This window comes from Pleurodeles waltl, chromosome 3_1 (assembly GCF_031143425.1).
Source record: "Pleurodeles waltl isolate 20211129_DDA chromosome 3_1, aPleWal1.hap1.20221129, whole genome shotgun sequence".
NCBI classification, from domain to species: domain Eukaryota; kingdom Metazoa; phylum Chordata; class Amphibia; order Caudata; family Salamandridae; genus Pleurodeles; species Pleurodeles waltl.
In genome coordinates, this window is record NC_090440.1 from 1,340,038,575 (window position 1) to 1,340,052,634 (window position 14,060).

Below are 14,060 nucleotides of genomic sequence, written 5' to 3' on the forward strand. Positions count from 1 at the left end.
GTGAAGGAGGTCTGCAATTCCTGTGTCACCTGTCAAGCCAGTGGCAAGACAGGTGGACACCCAAAGGCCTCCTGAATTACCCTCCTAGTGGTTGGATTTCCCTCTCAAAGGGTAGGCGTGGATATTGTTGGGGCCCCTAGACTCTCCAACAGCATCAGGGACACATGTAGACTGGTGGTAATGGAACATGCCACCAGGTACCCTGAGGCTGTACCTCTTAGGTTTACCACTATACCTGCGCTTGCTACTGCCCTAATCAGTATTTTTACTCGAGTGGGCTTCCCTAAGGAGGTGGTATTAGACAGAGGTAGTAACTTCATGTCTCCATACCTCAAAGCCATGTGGAGTGACCTATAAGTTTATTACAACATATCACCCACAAGGAAATGGTTTTGTTGTATGATTCAACACAACCAAGAAGGGCATGATTTCAGGACTCCCTGAAAAACTCAATAGGAGATGGGACGTGCTGTAACCATGCTTGCTTTTCGCCTAAAGAGAAGAGCCACAGAAGGGAGTAGGTTTTTCCTCCCTTTGAACGTCTGTTTGGTCATCCTGTAAGAGGACCACTGAGTCTAGTGAGGGAAGGCTGGGAGAGACCGGTCAAAGAGCCCAAACACGATATTGTGGACTATGTGCTAGGCCTAGGTTCAAGAATGGCAGAGTATATGGAAAAAGCAACCAAAAACCTTGAGGCCAGCCAAGAGCTCCAGAAGCTCTGGTATGACCAAACAAAAGGCTGCCATGGTGGAGTTCCAACCAGGGCAGAAGGTGTGGGCACTGAAGCCTGTGGCTCCCAGGACACTCCTGGACAAATGAAGGTGCCCTTAACCCATACTTGAAAAAAAGGGAGGTCACCTATCTGGTGGACCTAGGCATTCCCAGTCACCCTCAAAGGGTCATCCTTGAGAACGGCCTATAGCTCTTCCATGGCCAGGCTGATGTGGCCCTTCGAGAGCTAGCTTCTTCCTGACCTCTCCCACAGCCACGAAGCTTGGTCAGTTGATGAGTGTTTTTTTCCAGACACCCTCTCTGCCCAACAGCAAGCTGACTTCAGGCAAATCCTACAGCAGTATTCTGAGTTCTTTCCCCTCACTCATGGTCAGACTAACTGGTGTGTCCATGATGTGGACACTGGTGATCACATGCCTGTCGAGAGTAAAATCTATAGACAGCCTGACCATGTGAAGGATTGCCTCAGAGGTAAAATAAGCAAGATGCTTGATTCATGAGTGATTGAGCCCCCTGAAAGCCCCAGACCTCATTCCAAGGGAGGCAATCAAGACCTGAGGCTTTGTGTGGACTATAGAGGTCTGTCACACCCTATTCCAAGAGTAGACAAATTGATTGACAGGTTAGGGGCAGCCAAATTTCTCAGTACCTTTGATTTGACATCAGGGTACTAGCAGGTTAGTCTGCCCCTTGAGCAAAATAAAGATCAGCCTTCTCGACCCCAGGTGGGCATTATCCGTTCACTGTTAAGCCAGTTGGTTTAAACAATTCCTGTGCCACCTTCCAAAAATTGGTGAATAAAGTCCTTGCTGAGTTGGAAGCCTTTAATGCAACATATCTTAATGATATTGCTGTCTTTAACTCAAATTGGCAGGATCACCTGATCCACCTTGGCAAGGTTCTTGAAGATCTGCGGAATGCAGGCCTCACTGCAGAGGCAAACAAGTGACAGATAGGACAAGGATGTAAACTTGGGTCATCTGGTAGATGGAGGGTAAGTTCAGCCACTGTGACATGAGATCCAGACAATTCTGAGCTGGGAAGCTCCCACCACCCAGACCCAAGGCAAAGCATTCCTTGGCTTGACTGAGTACTACAGGAGGTTTGTGAAGGGGTCTGTAAGGTACCATTGTGGCACCCCCTCACAGAACCGACCTCCAAAAAGATGCAAAAGAAAGTAATCTGGACAGTGAGCTGTCAATAGGCTTTTGACACTCTGAAGGAAGCAATGTGCTCAGCACCCATTCTCAAAGCTCCAGATTATTTTAAGCAGTTCATAGTGCAGACAGATGCCTCTGAACACTGGATAAAAGTGGTCCTGTCCCAAACCAATGATGATGGCCATGACCAACCTGTTACTTTCGTTAGCAAGAGGTTACTCCCCGGAGAGCAGCATTGGAGTGCCTTTGAGAGAGAAGCCTTTGTTGTGGTCTGGTCCCTAATGAAGTTGAAACCATACCTGTTTGGTTCTCACTTCCTTGTTCAAGCTGACCACAGGCCTCTGAGATGGCTGATGTAAATGAAAGGTGAAAACCCCAAACTTTTGAGGTGGTCTATATCCCTACAGGGATTAGACTTTACTGTGGAACACAGACCTGGGACTGACCATGCCAGTGCAGGTGCCAGGTTCTTCCACTTAGACAATGAAGACTCTCTTGGGAAAGGTTATCTCATTCTCTTTAATTTGGAAGGGGGGATGTAAGAAAGACAGAAAGTGGGGATGACCATGTCAAATAGGAGCCCTTTGCCACTTTGGCTGCCTGGCCTCCTAATATGGGGAAATACAGGCAGCATCCCCTCATGAATGGATGGTATTGAGGCAGAGGCTTACAGGGACATAGGTCCAAGTGTCACTATGATGGCTGAAAAACTGGTGTCTCCTGAGGTAATCCTACTTGGGCACACTTACCAAGTAACCAACTCCGCCAACATCACTAAGTGCCGCCCCATGGCATGGTTAATTTCAGCAGGGGGGTGTTACTGGCCCTAAGAAAGTTGTAGTATCTTCATCCATTCCTGTAGAGTGTCTTATGGGCAATGATTTGGAGACTTCAGCTTGAGTGAAGTGGAGTTGCAAGCCCATGCAACAATGCTGGATGTTCCTGAGAGTGTTTGTGGCAACTAGAGCAAAGGCCAAGAAGCAAGGAGAACAAGGAGCATTGCAGCCTGAATCAATGGCCCACGCAGCTCCCAAGAAGGGAGGTGGGAAGGGTGAGGCATTATCCTCCCCCCCCTAGACTTCATGTGAGGATCAGTCTCCTCCCGGAAATTATCTTGCCCTTTGTGAGGAAACTGCCCCAGATGGGCTTGGGCCTGACACCACAGAGCTTTTGGTGGTGGGGAGACCCTCCAGGAGGTAATTGAGTCTGGAGCAGAAATCCTGCACCACTCTTGAAGGCTGAGACAACAAGCAGCTGCAGAAGAGGCAGGTGATGTCAGTGGACCCCATACGGTTTACTGGGAGGATGGTCTCTTATATTCTGAGGCTAGATACCCCAATCCTGCTGCTACCAAGAGGTTGGTTGTCCCTCAGACGTTTAGGGAGTTTCTATTGACCCTGGCACATGACATACCCCTTTCAGGATGTTTTGGGCAAAGCAAGGCTTGGGACAGACGTGTTCCACACTTTCATTGGCCCCACGTGTCTGAAGACACAAAGGAGTATTGTTGCTCCTGTGTCACCTGTCATGTCGGTGGCAAATCAGATGGCACTACAGAAACCCCATTAATCCATATACCAGTGATAGGGGTTCCCTTCGAGAGTGTAGGGATTGGCATTGTTGGTCCCCTAGACCCTCTTGGAACAGTTTTAAACGGCATCTGGGAACAGATTTATCCTGGACGTGGTGAACCATGCCACCAGGTACCCAGAAGCTATTCCCATTAGAACCACTACAGTTCCTGCAGTGGCCAAGGCCCTCTGAGGAATCTCTTCCATGGTGGGTTTTCGTAAGGAGGTTGGGGTCAGACAGAAGTGCAGACTTCATGTCTGGCTTCCTGGAAGCAATATGGAAGGAGTGTGGTGTAAATTATAAATTCACCACCCGCTATCATCCACAAAGAAGCTGGTTAGTCGAAAGATTCAACAAACCCTCAAAAATATGGTTATGGGACTCTGAAAAACGCAGGTGGAGATGGGATGTACTACTACCTTGCCTTCTGTTTGCCTACAGAGAGGTTCCATAGAAGGAAGTGGGCTACAATCTATTTGAGCTTCTGTTTGGACATCCAGTTAGGGGTCCTCTTTGTCTTGTGAAGGAGGGATGGGAGCAGCCTCAAACTTCCCAAACACGACATTGTGGATTATGTACTAGGCCTTCATTCACATATGGTTGAGTATATGAAAAGGGCTAAAAAAAAAACAACCTAAAAATAAATAAACTTGAGGCCAGCCAAGAACTGCAAAGGTTATTGCATGGCTAAAAGGCTGTTCTGGCTTTTTTACTAGGGTTTTGGCAACTGTGGCCTCGAAAGTACTCCAAGACAAATGGAGTGGCCCCCATACAATTGTAGAGAAGAAAGGTGAGGTCACCTATTTGGTGGACCTGGGTACTTCCAAGAAGCCCCCATAGGGTGCTTCATGTGAACGGCCTAAAGCCTTACTTTGATAGGGCTGACATGAGCTTGCTCGTCGACAGTGAAGAGGGGCATGAGGAAGAGAGTGACCCTCTCCCTGATCCCCTCTTAAACAACCCTGTTGATGGTTCAGTTGATGGAGTAGTCTTTGCTGACAGCCTCACTAACCAACAACAAACTAATTGCACACAGGTGGTCAGTCAGTTCCCAGAACTCTTTTCTGACACCCAGTCAGACTACCTGGTGTGCCCATGGTGTGGATGCAGGTGACAGTCTTCCTGTTAAGGGTAACATCTACAGGCAACCTAGCCATGTTACAGATTGTATCAGAGCAGAAGTCTCCAAGCTGCTAGAGTTGGGGGTTATGAAACTTCAGACAGCCCGTGGGCTAGTCCTTGTACCCAAATCTCATTCCCAAGGCCGAAAGAAAGATATGAGGTTCTGTGTAGACTACAGAGGTCTCCGTGCAGTCGCAAAGACCGATGTCCATCCTATCCCCAGAGCAGATGAACTTATTGACACTCTGGCTGCAGTCACGTATAGAAGCATGTTTGACCTGTCTACAGGCTATTGGCAAATCAGGCTAACAGATGCTGCCAATCCCAAAACTGCATTTTCCACCCCTGGTGGGCACTTCCAGTTCACTGTGATGCCCTTTGAATTGCAAAATGCACCTGCCACATTCCAGAGGTTGCCGCATCATGTTCTGGCAGGTTTGGAAGACTTTAGTGCAGCATATCTAGACAATAGTGCTGTCTTTACTTCCATTTTGCAGGATCACCTGGTCCACCTCAGGAGTGTACTTGAGGCCTTGAAAAAGGCAGGCCTCACAATCAAAGCCAGTATATGCCAGATAAGGCAGAGCAAAATTGTTACTTGGGCCACCTGGTAGGCGAGGGGCAAGTTAAACTTTTATAGAGCAAAATCAAAACCATTGTGGATTGGGTTGCTCCCACTACTCAGATTTGGGCCTGAGCTTTTCTGAGCCTGACTGGGTATTACTGGAGATTTGTGAAGGGGTGTATGGGTCCATTCTGACACCCCTGAATGATCTTACCTCTAAGAAAATGCCTAAAAGGTAAACTTGACAGTTAGCCATCAAGAGGCCTTTGATGCCCTGAAGAAGGCCATGTGCTCCGCTCCAATTCTAAAAAGCCCTGACTGCTCAAAACAGTTAATTGTTTAGACTGATGCTTCAGAAATAGTAATAGAAGCAGTACTATCCCAACTTAATAAAAGAGGGCCAGGATCAACAAATAGCTTTTATTAGCAGGAGGTTGGCTCCTAGAGAGGGAGACCTTTGCTGTAGTTTGGGATCTGAAGAAATTGAGGTCATGCCTGTTTGGCACTTCATCGTTCAGACAGACCAGAAGCCCATCTCATGGCTTATGAGAGGGTAAGAATCCAAAACGTTTGAGGTGGTCCATTTCCCTACAGGGGTTGGACTTTTCAGTGGAACATAGAAAATGAAGAATCAACTGAGCAAGGTTAGTCTTGTCCTCTTTCGTTAGTTACCCCCAATTTTTGCCTGGTGTCAGTGTGTTTTCACAGTTGTGCACAGGGATCCTCCCCTAAATTTAGTTGGTAAGCAACTTTTATACCCTACATTTGGCATATTGGTGTACCCTGTAAGTCCCTAGTATATGGTACTTGGGTACCTAGGGCATTGGTACTTCAAGGATCCCCAATGGGCTGCAGCATGCATAATGCCACCCATGGGAGCCCATGTAGACTTTGACTACAGGCCTACCACCCCAGCCTGTGTGAAATGTTGCATGCACCTTTCACCCCAGATGTAAAGTTTACCTTATCTCTCGGTCACTGCACTCTGACCCCATTAGTCACCCCTAAGGTAGACCCTTCAGCCAAAGGGGAGAATGCGTGGTTCTAAATGTGAGGGCACCCCTGCATGAGCAGAGGTGCTCCTACACACCCCAGACTCCATGTTCTGGGCATTGTAAGTGCAGGGAAGCCATTTCAAAGTATGTAGTGGACACCGGTCATCACAAGATGTCCAACTACATAATGGCTTCACCATACCTAGTCATGTTTGGTATCGTACATGCTGAAATCATGCAACTACACAGATTCCAGTATTAGTTGCATGATACCATGTTCTGTGGGGGTTCCTTAGAGGATCCCCCCCCCCCCATGCCTGCCTGTAAAGCCTTGCAGGGTCTGCGTGCAAGCCAGTGCTGCCGCCGACCCTGGACACTGTCTTCCCTCCTGCTGCTAATTCTAACTCTGGCGTGGGAAGGCAGAACAAATAATGTCCTGTAGAGGAGAGGTGTTACTATCTCTTTTAGAAATAGGTGTCTCTGGGCTAGAGTAGGTGTGCTCTTGAGTGCCACCAGACTGCTTTGAAGGGCATATTTGGTGGCCTGCTTGCATAAACCGGTTTGCTTCAGTGCAGGAGCCCCCGTCTCACGCTCTGGCGCAAAACCACACAAAAGACAGGGGAGTGACCACCCCCTGTTTAGCTCCTTCCCGAGGGAGGTGACCCAAGCTCTGCCAGGTGGGCACTTGATTCTGCCATTTTGAAAATAAGATGAGCAGAGGTCCCTGGGAGGATCTGACTGGTCAGACTACCAGATTAGCGTCCCTGACCCCCCAAAACTCCTCCTTGCCCCCCTCCCCCCCACGTCCCCCATCCCCAATAGGTGGGTCACTGCAGAAGTTGGCCAACCCCCTTCCTAGATTACTTAAGGGCTTCCCTGCGGGTGGGGACCCTAGATTCGTCTGCAGTACTCTTCTGCAAGACACTTCTGCGACCTGGACACTAGAACCGCCGCCGGACTTCACCAGGAACCATGACAAGACTGCATCGAGTAGGAGGGCTCCTACTGCAACTTTTTCCCTGTGCATTGCAAGGACTCTGCAATCTCCGTGGTTGTGCATCCCCCAGAGTCACAAGGCTCTTCCTGCACTTAGGACAGCAAGAAGGAATGTCCCTTGGAGTGAAGGAGTCACTCCCTGCATACGAAGGCACCTGACCGTCGACAACTGGTTTGTAGATCCTGCTGTTCCACAGACTCTTCAAGGCTCTACAACACAGGTGGCGGTTCTGTGGCTCTCCAGAGGTCTGGCTCACTTCTTTGCATCTGAGAAGTCTGTGCTCCCTCGATGGAGCTGCTTGGCCGTAACCCCTGTGCACCATGTCTGTTTATTGTTGCCCAGGCTTGTTGGCTCTTCAACCAAAAACCTCCTAGCTCCAAGAATCCCCAGCCTCCAGCACCACACAGCTCCAAGAACAAATTCCTCCCTGCAACCCCTGTGGCATGGGCATCCATCTTCGTGTGCTGCTGAGGCTTCCCTGTGACTCCCTGTGCCTGCTGCCAGAGGGTTCTCTTGGGGTCGCCAACGATTCCTGCTGTCCCTCCTGCTTGCTGAGGGTTGGCCCTGACTTACCTATAAAGGTTGAGTCCCTTAGACCTTGCTGGACTCCAAAACCTGAAACACTTGGCATTGGCTTCAACAAGAGGTTCCGGCACAACTTCACCCCTATGTACTTGGGCTCCCTGGTGTAGGTACTCCACTTCTCTGGATATCCACAGGTGGGGACAGTCTTGAACTTCCTTTATTATTCCAATGGGTTTCCTCTGGGTTCTCTTGGAATGGTTCAGGAGCATGAAAATTCTAACAGCGACTTCCCCATGTTATCCTATGGACATTGTCCTGGGGTAGCACCTCGGCACATAGGTGCCTGGGGAAATCTAATTATTTACCCTTGCTGTTTTTAGTACTTCCCTAGTCTTGAAGATCCTCGGGTGTCCGCCTTGGTTAGTTGTGCCTTTGACATCATTTCTTTCTTTTTTTTGTTTTAGTATATGGTTTTCCCCTCCTCACCATAGGGGCCCATGTTATTTTATACATTTTCTTACCCTTTTCCAAGTATATTTTTGTGTGTCTATATCTCAGTTTGGGAGATATACCAAAGTTAGTTTAGTGCCTGTGTTTTAATTAATAATACATTATTCTTCTACCACTGGTGTGGTCCTTTCTTGTGTGTACATCACTGACTGACCTATGTGGTATTTGCAATTGCTTCCCACCCTCCCTTATAAGCCTTAGCTGCTCTCCGCAGCTAGCCTTTGAGAGCTCTGGTTATCTGGAACCACTACACTATCACTAAGGGTTGCCTGGGCTCAGTAGGGATTGCCTCAATTATAGGTGTACTCCATATACTGAGCCAGCCTCCTACACCAAACACAAGCAACCCATGGCCAGTTTCATGCTAGTTAGGGCTTATCAGCCAGGTGTATCCTGGTTCAAGTGACAGTGTGCACAGGAGCCACATCTGGGCATACCCTTCCCACTTAGGGCAACACACTAAAGTATACAAAAAAGTGATAGATGTAAAGTTTAAATTGATCTCAGCCACTGGTAATTACTTGGGGCCGCATTCCAGTCCATTGTTATTTTGCACACCATGCTGCCTTAATTTGGACACAGTGATATGCAAATCAGTCTTGAATTATTACCTCTCCATCCACCTCCTCCCCTCTGCCATTACCATATAGGCCACCTCCACCTTCTTTCCTGGAGAGTTCTCCTCTTTCCTCTTTTGGTGCGAGGGGTGGGTGGGAGATGGGATCAGGGCCAGGGGAGGGTGACAGTCCATCATACCCTGTAGATCTCTGAGGAGGCATATGCTTCTGAACTTAAATACAACCTTTGGGACAAATTCAGATTTGATTTACCCCCCTTCCCCTCACTTGGGAGACACTGATCCAGATCTCTACTCAGCCTGCTTCTCCCCCTCCTGATGGTATCCTCTTTTACTGTGAGATTATCCACAGGGCTGTCGCATTCTCAAATGTAGACCATTACAGCATTCAGGAAGACAAAGACTTCCTGATCAAGACTCTGTCCACTACTCAGTGTACTGCGCACTTCCAGCCCACGCTCACGCGCCTGCTTAAAATTTGACCCAACACCTTCAGGGAGCCAGTAAAGGTCTGAGTAGTGAGAGAGAGTGTACATAAAAAAAATACAACCACCCTCACCCACTGACTCGAAAGTAAGAAGATAAATGCAGCAGACAAGAGGGATGCCTCGCAATCTGCCACTCGCTGGTGGATTGCCAATTCAGTTGATTTATTTTTTCCTGATGACAGGGCCCACAGGGATTAGATGGAGGAACTTCTTCAGCACCTCCCAGAGCAGTATAGGGAAAGTGGCCCCAAGCTTGTCTCTGAGGCCAAAATTATTTCCAACACAACCATTAGGTGCACCCTTTTGGCAGCTGAAACTGCAGCCAGGGGTATCAATATCAGTATCCCCATAAAGCAAGCCAGAGGTCCAACAGTATCTGCTAAACTTTCCGTTCAACAGAAAACACCTCTTTAGACCACAGGTTGATCAGATGCTAGAAAGGATGCAGAAGAACACAGATTTTCTCTCTCCTCCTCCGCACCCCAATCACACTACACTTTCATTGGGAAGAAATCTCCTTCAACCAATGGGTCCTCTCCATCGTAAGGCAGGGTTACTGCTTGGAACTCACTGCATTTCCATCAAACATCCCAACACCATCCCCCTCCTCTCTCTCCCCAAACACCCTTCCAGAGGAGGGACAGGCGCTCATCCTCAAGGGCACAATAGAGCCCGTGCCACAACACCGACATGGCAAACAGGTTTACTCCCTATACCTCCATAATTGCCAAGAAAGATGGGACCCTCAGGCCTATACTCTATATCAGGGGACTCAGCAAGGACATCCTGTCGGGGCACTTCCTTATGATCACACCATAGGACTTCCTCCATCTGATGCAAGGTGATTTCATGACTGCCCTTGATTTGAAGGAAATCTATTTCCACATTCCGATTCACCCTGCTCAACGCTTCTACCCGAGGTTCGTGGTGAGTGAGCAGCATTTACAATTCAAAGTCCTGCTCTTTGGGATAGTTACGGCCCTGAGGGTGTTTACAAAATGCATTGCGATGGTAGCCAGTCATCTCAGCTGCATACATGTGTTCCTTTACTTGGCCGACTGGCTGATCAACAGCCCAGACAGACAACAATGTCTGGCAAACACTCAAGTCTCCATAGATATAGGGATCACCATCAGTACTGTCAATAGCATCTTCAACACCTTAAGATCCAGCAGTTCCTCGGGTCAGTTCTCAACACTATCACAGTGAAGGCTTATTCCAGCCAGGCAAGGGTCCATGCGTTCCAACGGTTATTGCCTTTCTTAGCCAGATCACCATGTAACAGTCAAAACTGTCATGCACCTTCTTGGGCTAAAGGCCTACTATATCCCCTTTGTCCCCCAGGTAAGGTTACATGTGTCCACTACAGGCGTGCCTGGCAGTGCAATGGTCACAAGCGTTTGGTCACTCAGAAGCTCTAATGTTTGTGTGGCCCAACAACCATCTCACTCTGCAGTGTCAAAACTGCAACTTTCTTTTGCAGGGCCAGTTCTTTTCAGACCCAGTTCCGAAGTTAACCATCACACTGCACTCATCCCTCACAGGCTGTTGGGTTGGGGGGGCGGGGGAGGAGGTTTGAGGGGCACATCTGCAAGACATGATCTTCAGGGCTTGTGCCGTTTCTCCCCCCATTCTCTCCCCCCCCTCCCAAAATACATACATACAGTCTCAGCAGCTGAGAGCACTTGTGCAGAGTATTTGGGGTGGGCGCTGGTCTGGCACCACAACAACATACACTTACAAGCAAAATATATTGGTGGCGTGGATCACAAATTTGAAGAGCTGCTCTGCAGAATGTGCACCAAGTCCACTAGTACAACTCCTCCTTAAAGTCCTACTCCTGTACTTCAGTCTTTGGGAGTTCCCTGACTAAGACCTTTTTGCAACTGAGGAAACTGCCAAAACTTCAACTCCAGGTTCCCAGACCCCAATACATGTGCAATGCACCATGGATGAACCGGTCAGGGATATTTGCCTACGCTTTTCCACCTCTCCCACTCCTCCCATACATGGTTCAGAAGCTTTGGCAAACCTCCCTCACGCTACTGTAAAAACAACAAGGTGACGGAAGGAATGCTTTAATTATACTCAGCCACTTGCAATCGCTCTAGGTCGCATTCCAGACCATCATTTTTCGCCTAGTGGGCTTTTATAAACTGTAAAAAAAAAAAAAAAACTGTAAAAACTTTGCACTTGTATAGCGCACTACTCACCCGTTAGGGTCTCAAGGCGCTGTACTCATACCGCTATGGAACCCCTCCTGGCTTTTCCCTGTGAGGTGCCCACTCCTGGGCACTCCCAGGGTGAAGCCAGGCATCCAAGCGCTGTTGGGGCCATTGTGGAGATTAAGCAAGCTATTGCCCAGAGTTGCAGAGTGGGACTCATTAATTAGATTAGGCACTGATGCGAGAATTATCTGGTCCAAGGGAATTGAGCCCAAGACCTGCTGAAGCGGGACTTGAACCCTGGTCTTGAGCCAGATCTCTGCTTCAGGGTCTGCCGCTCTAACCATTGTGCCACACTTCTCCACTGAAGTATGTCTTTTATAAACATAGACCCTTCTTATGTAAATCAGTCTTTGTTCTGCTCCCATAGAAACAGTCCAACCAGCCCCCCTCCAGATGGGAATAGGACTCAAGCTATACCTTACTTGCTGATGATACCCAAGTAGGATTGCATGTGGTCCCTTCTGGAGGGCCACTCATTTGGCAATTCGGGTAGGAGAGTTTCCATGAGGAGCAGGGTTGGTACTGATTTGCTTAAGTGGGCCTTTGTCTACAGTGGCATGTTTGGCAAAAAATTATGGACTGGAATGCAACCCAAGTGATTGCCACTGGCTGAGATTAATCTAAGCATTACATCCATCAACTTGTTGTTTTAGTTGACACCCTAAGTGTAATGGGTATGCCCATCGTGGGTCCTGTGCTCACTGTGCCATGAGACTCATGCTATACATCAGTGATAAGTCTAAGTAGGTCGAAACCGGTTTGGGGCTTGTGGTAGTTTCTGGAGAGGGCCTCATCTGGCAGTTCAGCATGGGCTAGTTCCATGAGGAGCGGAGTAGAACTAATTTGCGTAAGTGTTTAGATTGGCATTGTTTGGGGGAAAAAAGGATAGACTGAAATGGAGCCTTCAGCAATTGCCAGTGGGTTCGATTAATTTGAGTACTCCATAACTTGATTACTTTGGGAACATCTGAATAGTCAGTGCCTTGTGCAGCCACTACAACATACCGCCCTTTGTCCTGATTTTTACAACACTGAGAACATTTCTTGCAGGGCTTATGATAGAACCGCTGCAAAGGATTTCTGTCACCACAAACATAACTGCCAACGCTGATTCAAACAGGTTGCACATGTAGCATGATCTCTCGGTACTGATTCTAACAGAACGTGTCCAGTCTGCATTGTGACTGTAGCACACATGTATATTGTTTCCTTTCAGTGATTCTGACAGGTTTTTGTCCCATTGTTTTCCTCTAATAATCTGAAGGGGATTTGTAGTACCTCTGGTCAGTGGTTGAAACATGGCATATGTTCAGACAGGGAGGTGTCTCAGAATGTAGACTGTTATGGTTTTAATAAGATGTGGTTCATCATCTCGATTGTCAGTGCTTCACAAGGAGGTTCATCATGGTGTCATCAGGAAGCAACCTGAACAGGCTGTCCACTTCAGTCTTTTGCAGACCGCCAGCATCAAGATGAAGAGACCTATGCTGATGCACCAGATGAGTTCCTGGATCCAATAATGAGCGCGCTGATGGTTGACCCTGTGATGCTGCCGTCATCAAAAGTCACAGTTGACAGGGCCACTATTGCCCGCCACCTGCTAAGGTTAGCACAAGCTCTTGTGCTCATTCTAAAGCAGCAGCAGTATTTCAGATGCTATTAATATAGAGTTATTTGTCATATATTTGATGCAAGTAGTTAAATCCGACAGTGTTTCTGGGACATGCAGTGTTGTGTTTTAGAGAGGCATTTTATAAGTCTTTTGAAGCTTTCTGCACCCATAAACGTTAAGAAATGCTTTGTATTAATGCTTGTTTTCTCCTCAGATAGCGGAAATCTGTTGAGTGTTTTTAGCACTCTAACCTAGAAGAGGGAAGAAAAGAGATGCTCCTACTTCACCCTAAGAGAACTGCCCGCAAAGTAATGGAGTAATGGTCTGCATAGCATTTGATGCTGGGGGGGGGGGTCAGACTATGTCTCGAAGGCCTGCACCAACTGACAGTTGATGCTCCCAACTTCAATCTGGGAGCAACCCATAACTCTCCTAGTGGTGTGGCACAAGAATGCCCTGCATCATTTCCAGTCCCATGGACGATCTAGGGGAGGGATCCCTGATACTCCTATGTGCCTTTCCAGCAATATCGCTCCTCCTCTGAGTCCTTAAGAAGAGCGGGACTAAGTGGGAACATTGACATTAGAGATTCAGCAGTGACATCTGTGAGGTAATTCTGGGAGCCAGGCTTACCTCAAAAAAGAAGATATAAGCCTACTGCTGGGACAAGTTTGTGGTTGGGTGTTCCTCATAATAAATTGACCCAAACTTTATGCTTCCCTGTCAGATGTGCTATTGTTTGTTTTTGTCCTTTGCTCAGCAAGGCCTTGACCTGGGAACTGTTCAAGGTTATCTTTCTGCCATTTTGGAGTTTTTGCGGTTGCCAGATCAGCCCTCCCTTTTTCAGTCATCCTTTCTGACATGTTTTTTTAAGGGCTTGCAGCATCTGTTTCCACCTAACGGTTTTATTAATCCCATGTGGGACCTTAACTTGGTAGTACTGTTTGTGTTCCCCTTTTGAGCCTATGCACAGCTGC

The 14,060-nt window shown here is 47.9% G+C and overlaps 1 protein-coding gene across 3 annotated transcripts in view; it reads left to right on the forward strand.

Annotated features, from left to right (window-relative positions):
- UBE4A (ubiquitination factor E4A) overlaps positions 1-14,060 on the forward strand; it is a 267,483-nt gene that overhangs the window by 174,801 nt on the left and 78,622 nt on the right. For 2 of the 3 annotated variants that reach the window (XM_069224741.1, XM_069224739.1), the window contains exon 19: positions 12,919-13,076. In XM_069224741.1, coding sequence (XP_069080842.1) covers positions 12,919-13,076 — 158 coding nt within the window. Of the gene's footprint in view, positions 1-12,918; positions 13,077-13,297; positions 13,408-14,060 lie in introns of those variants that run through there. The other variant, XM_069224740.1, reaches the window with a different exon arrangement.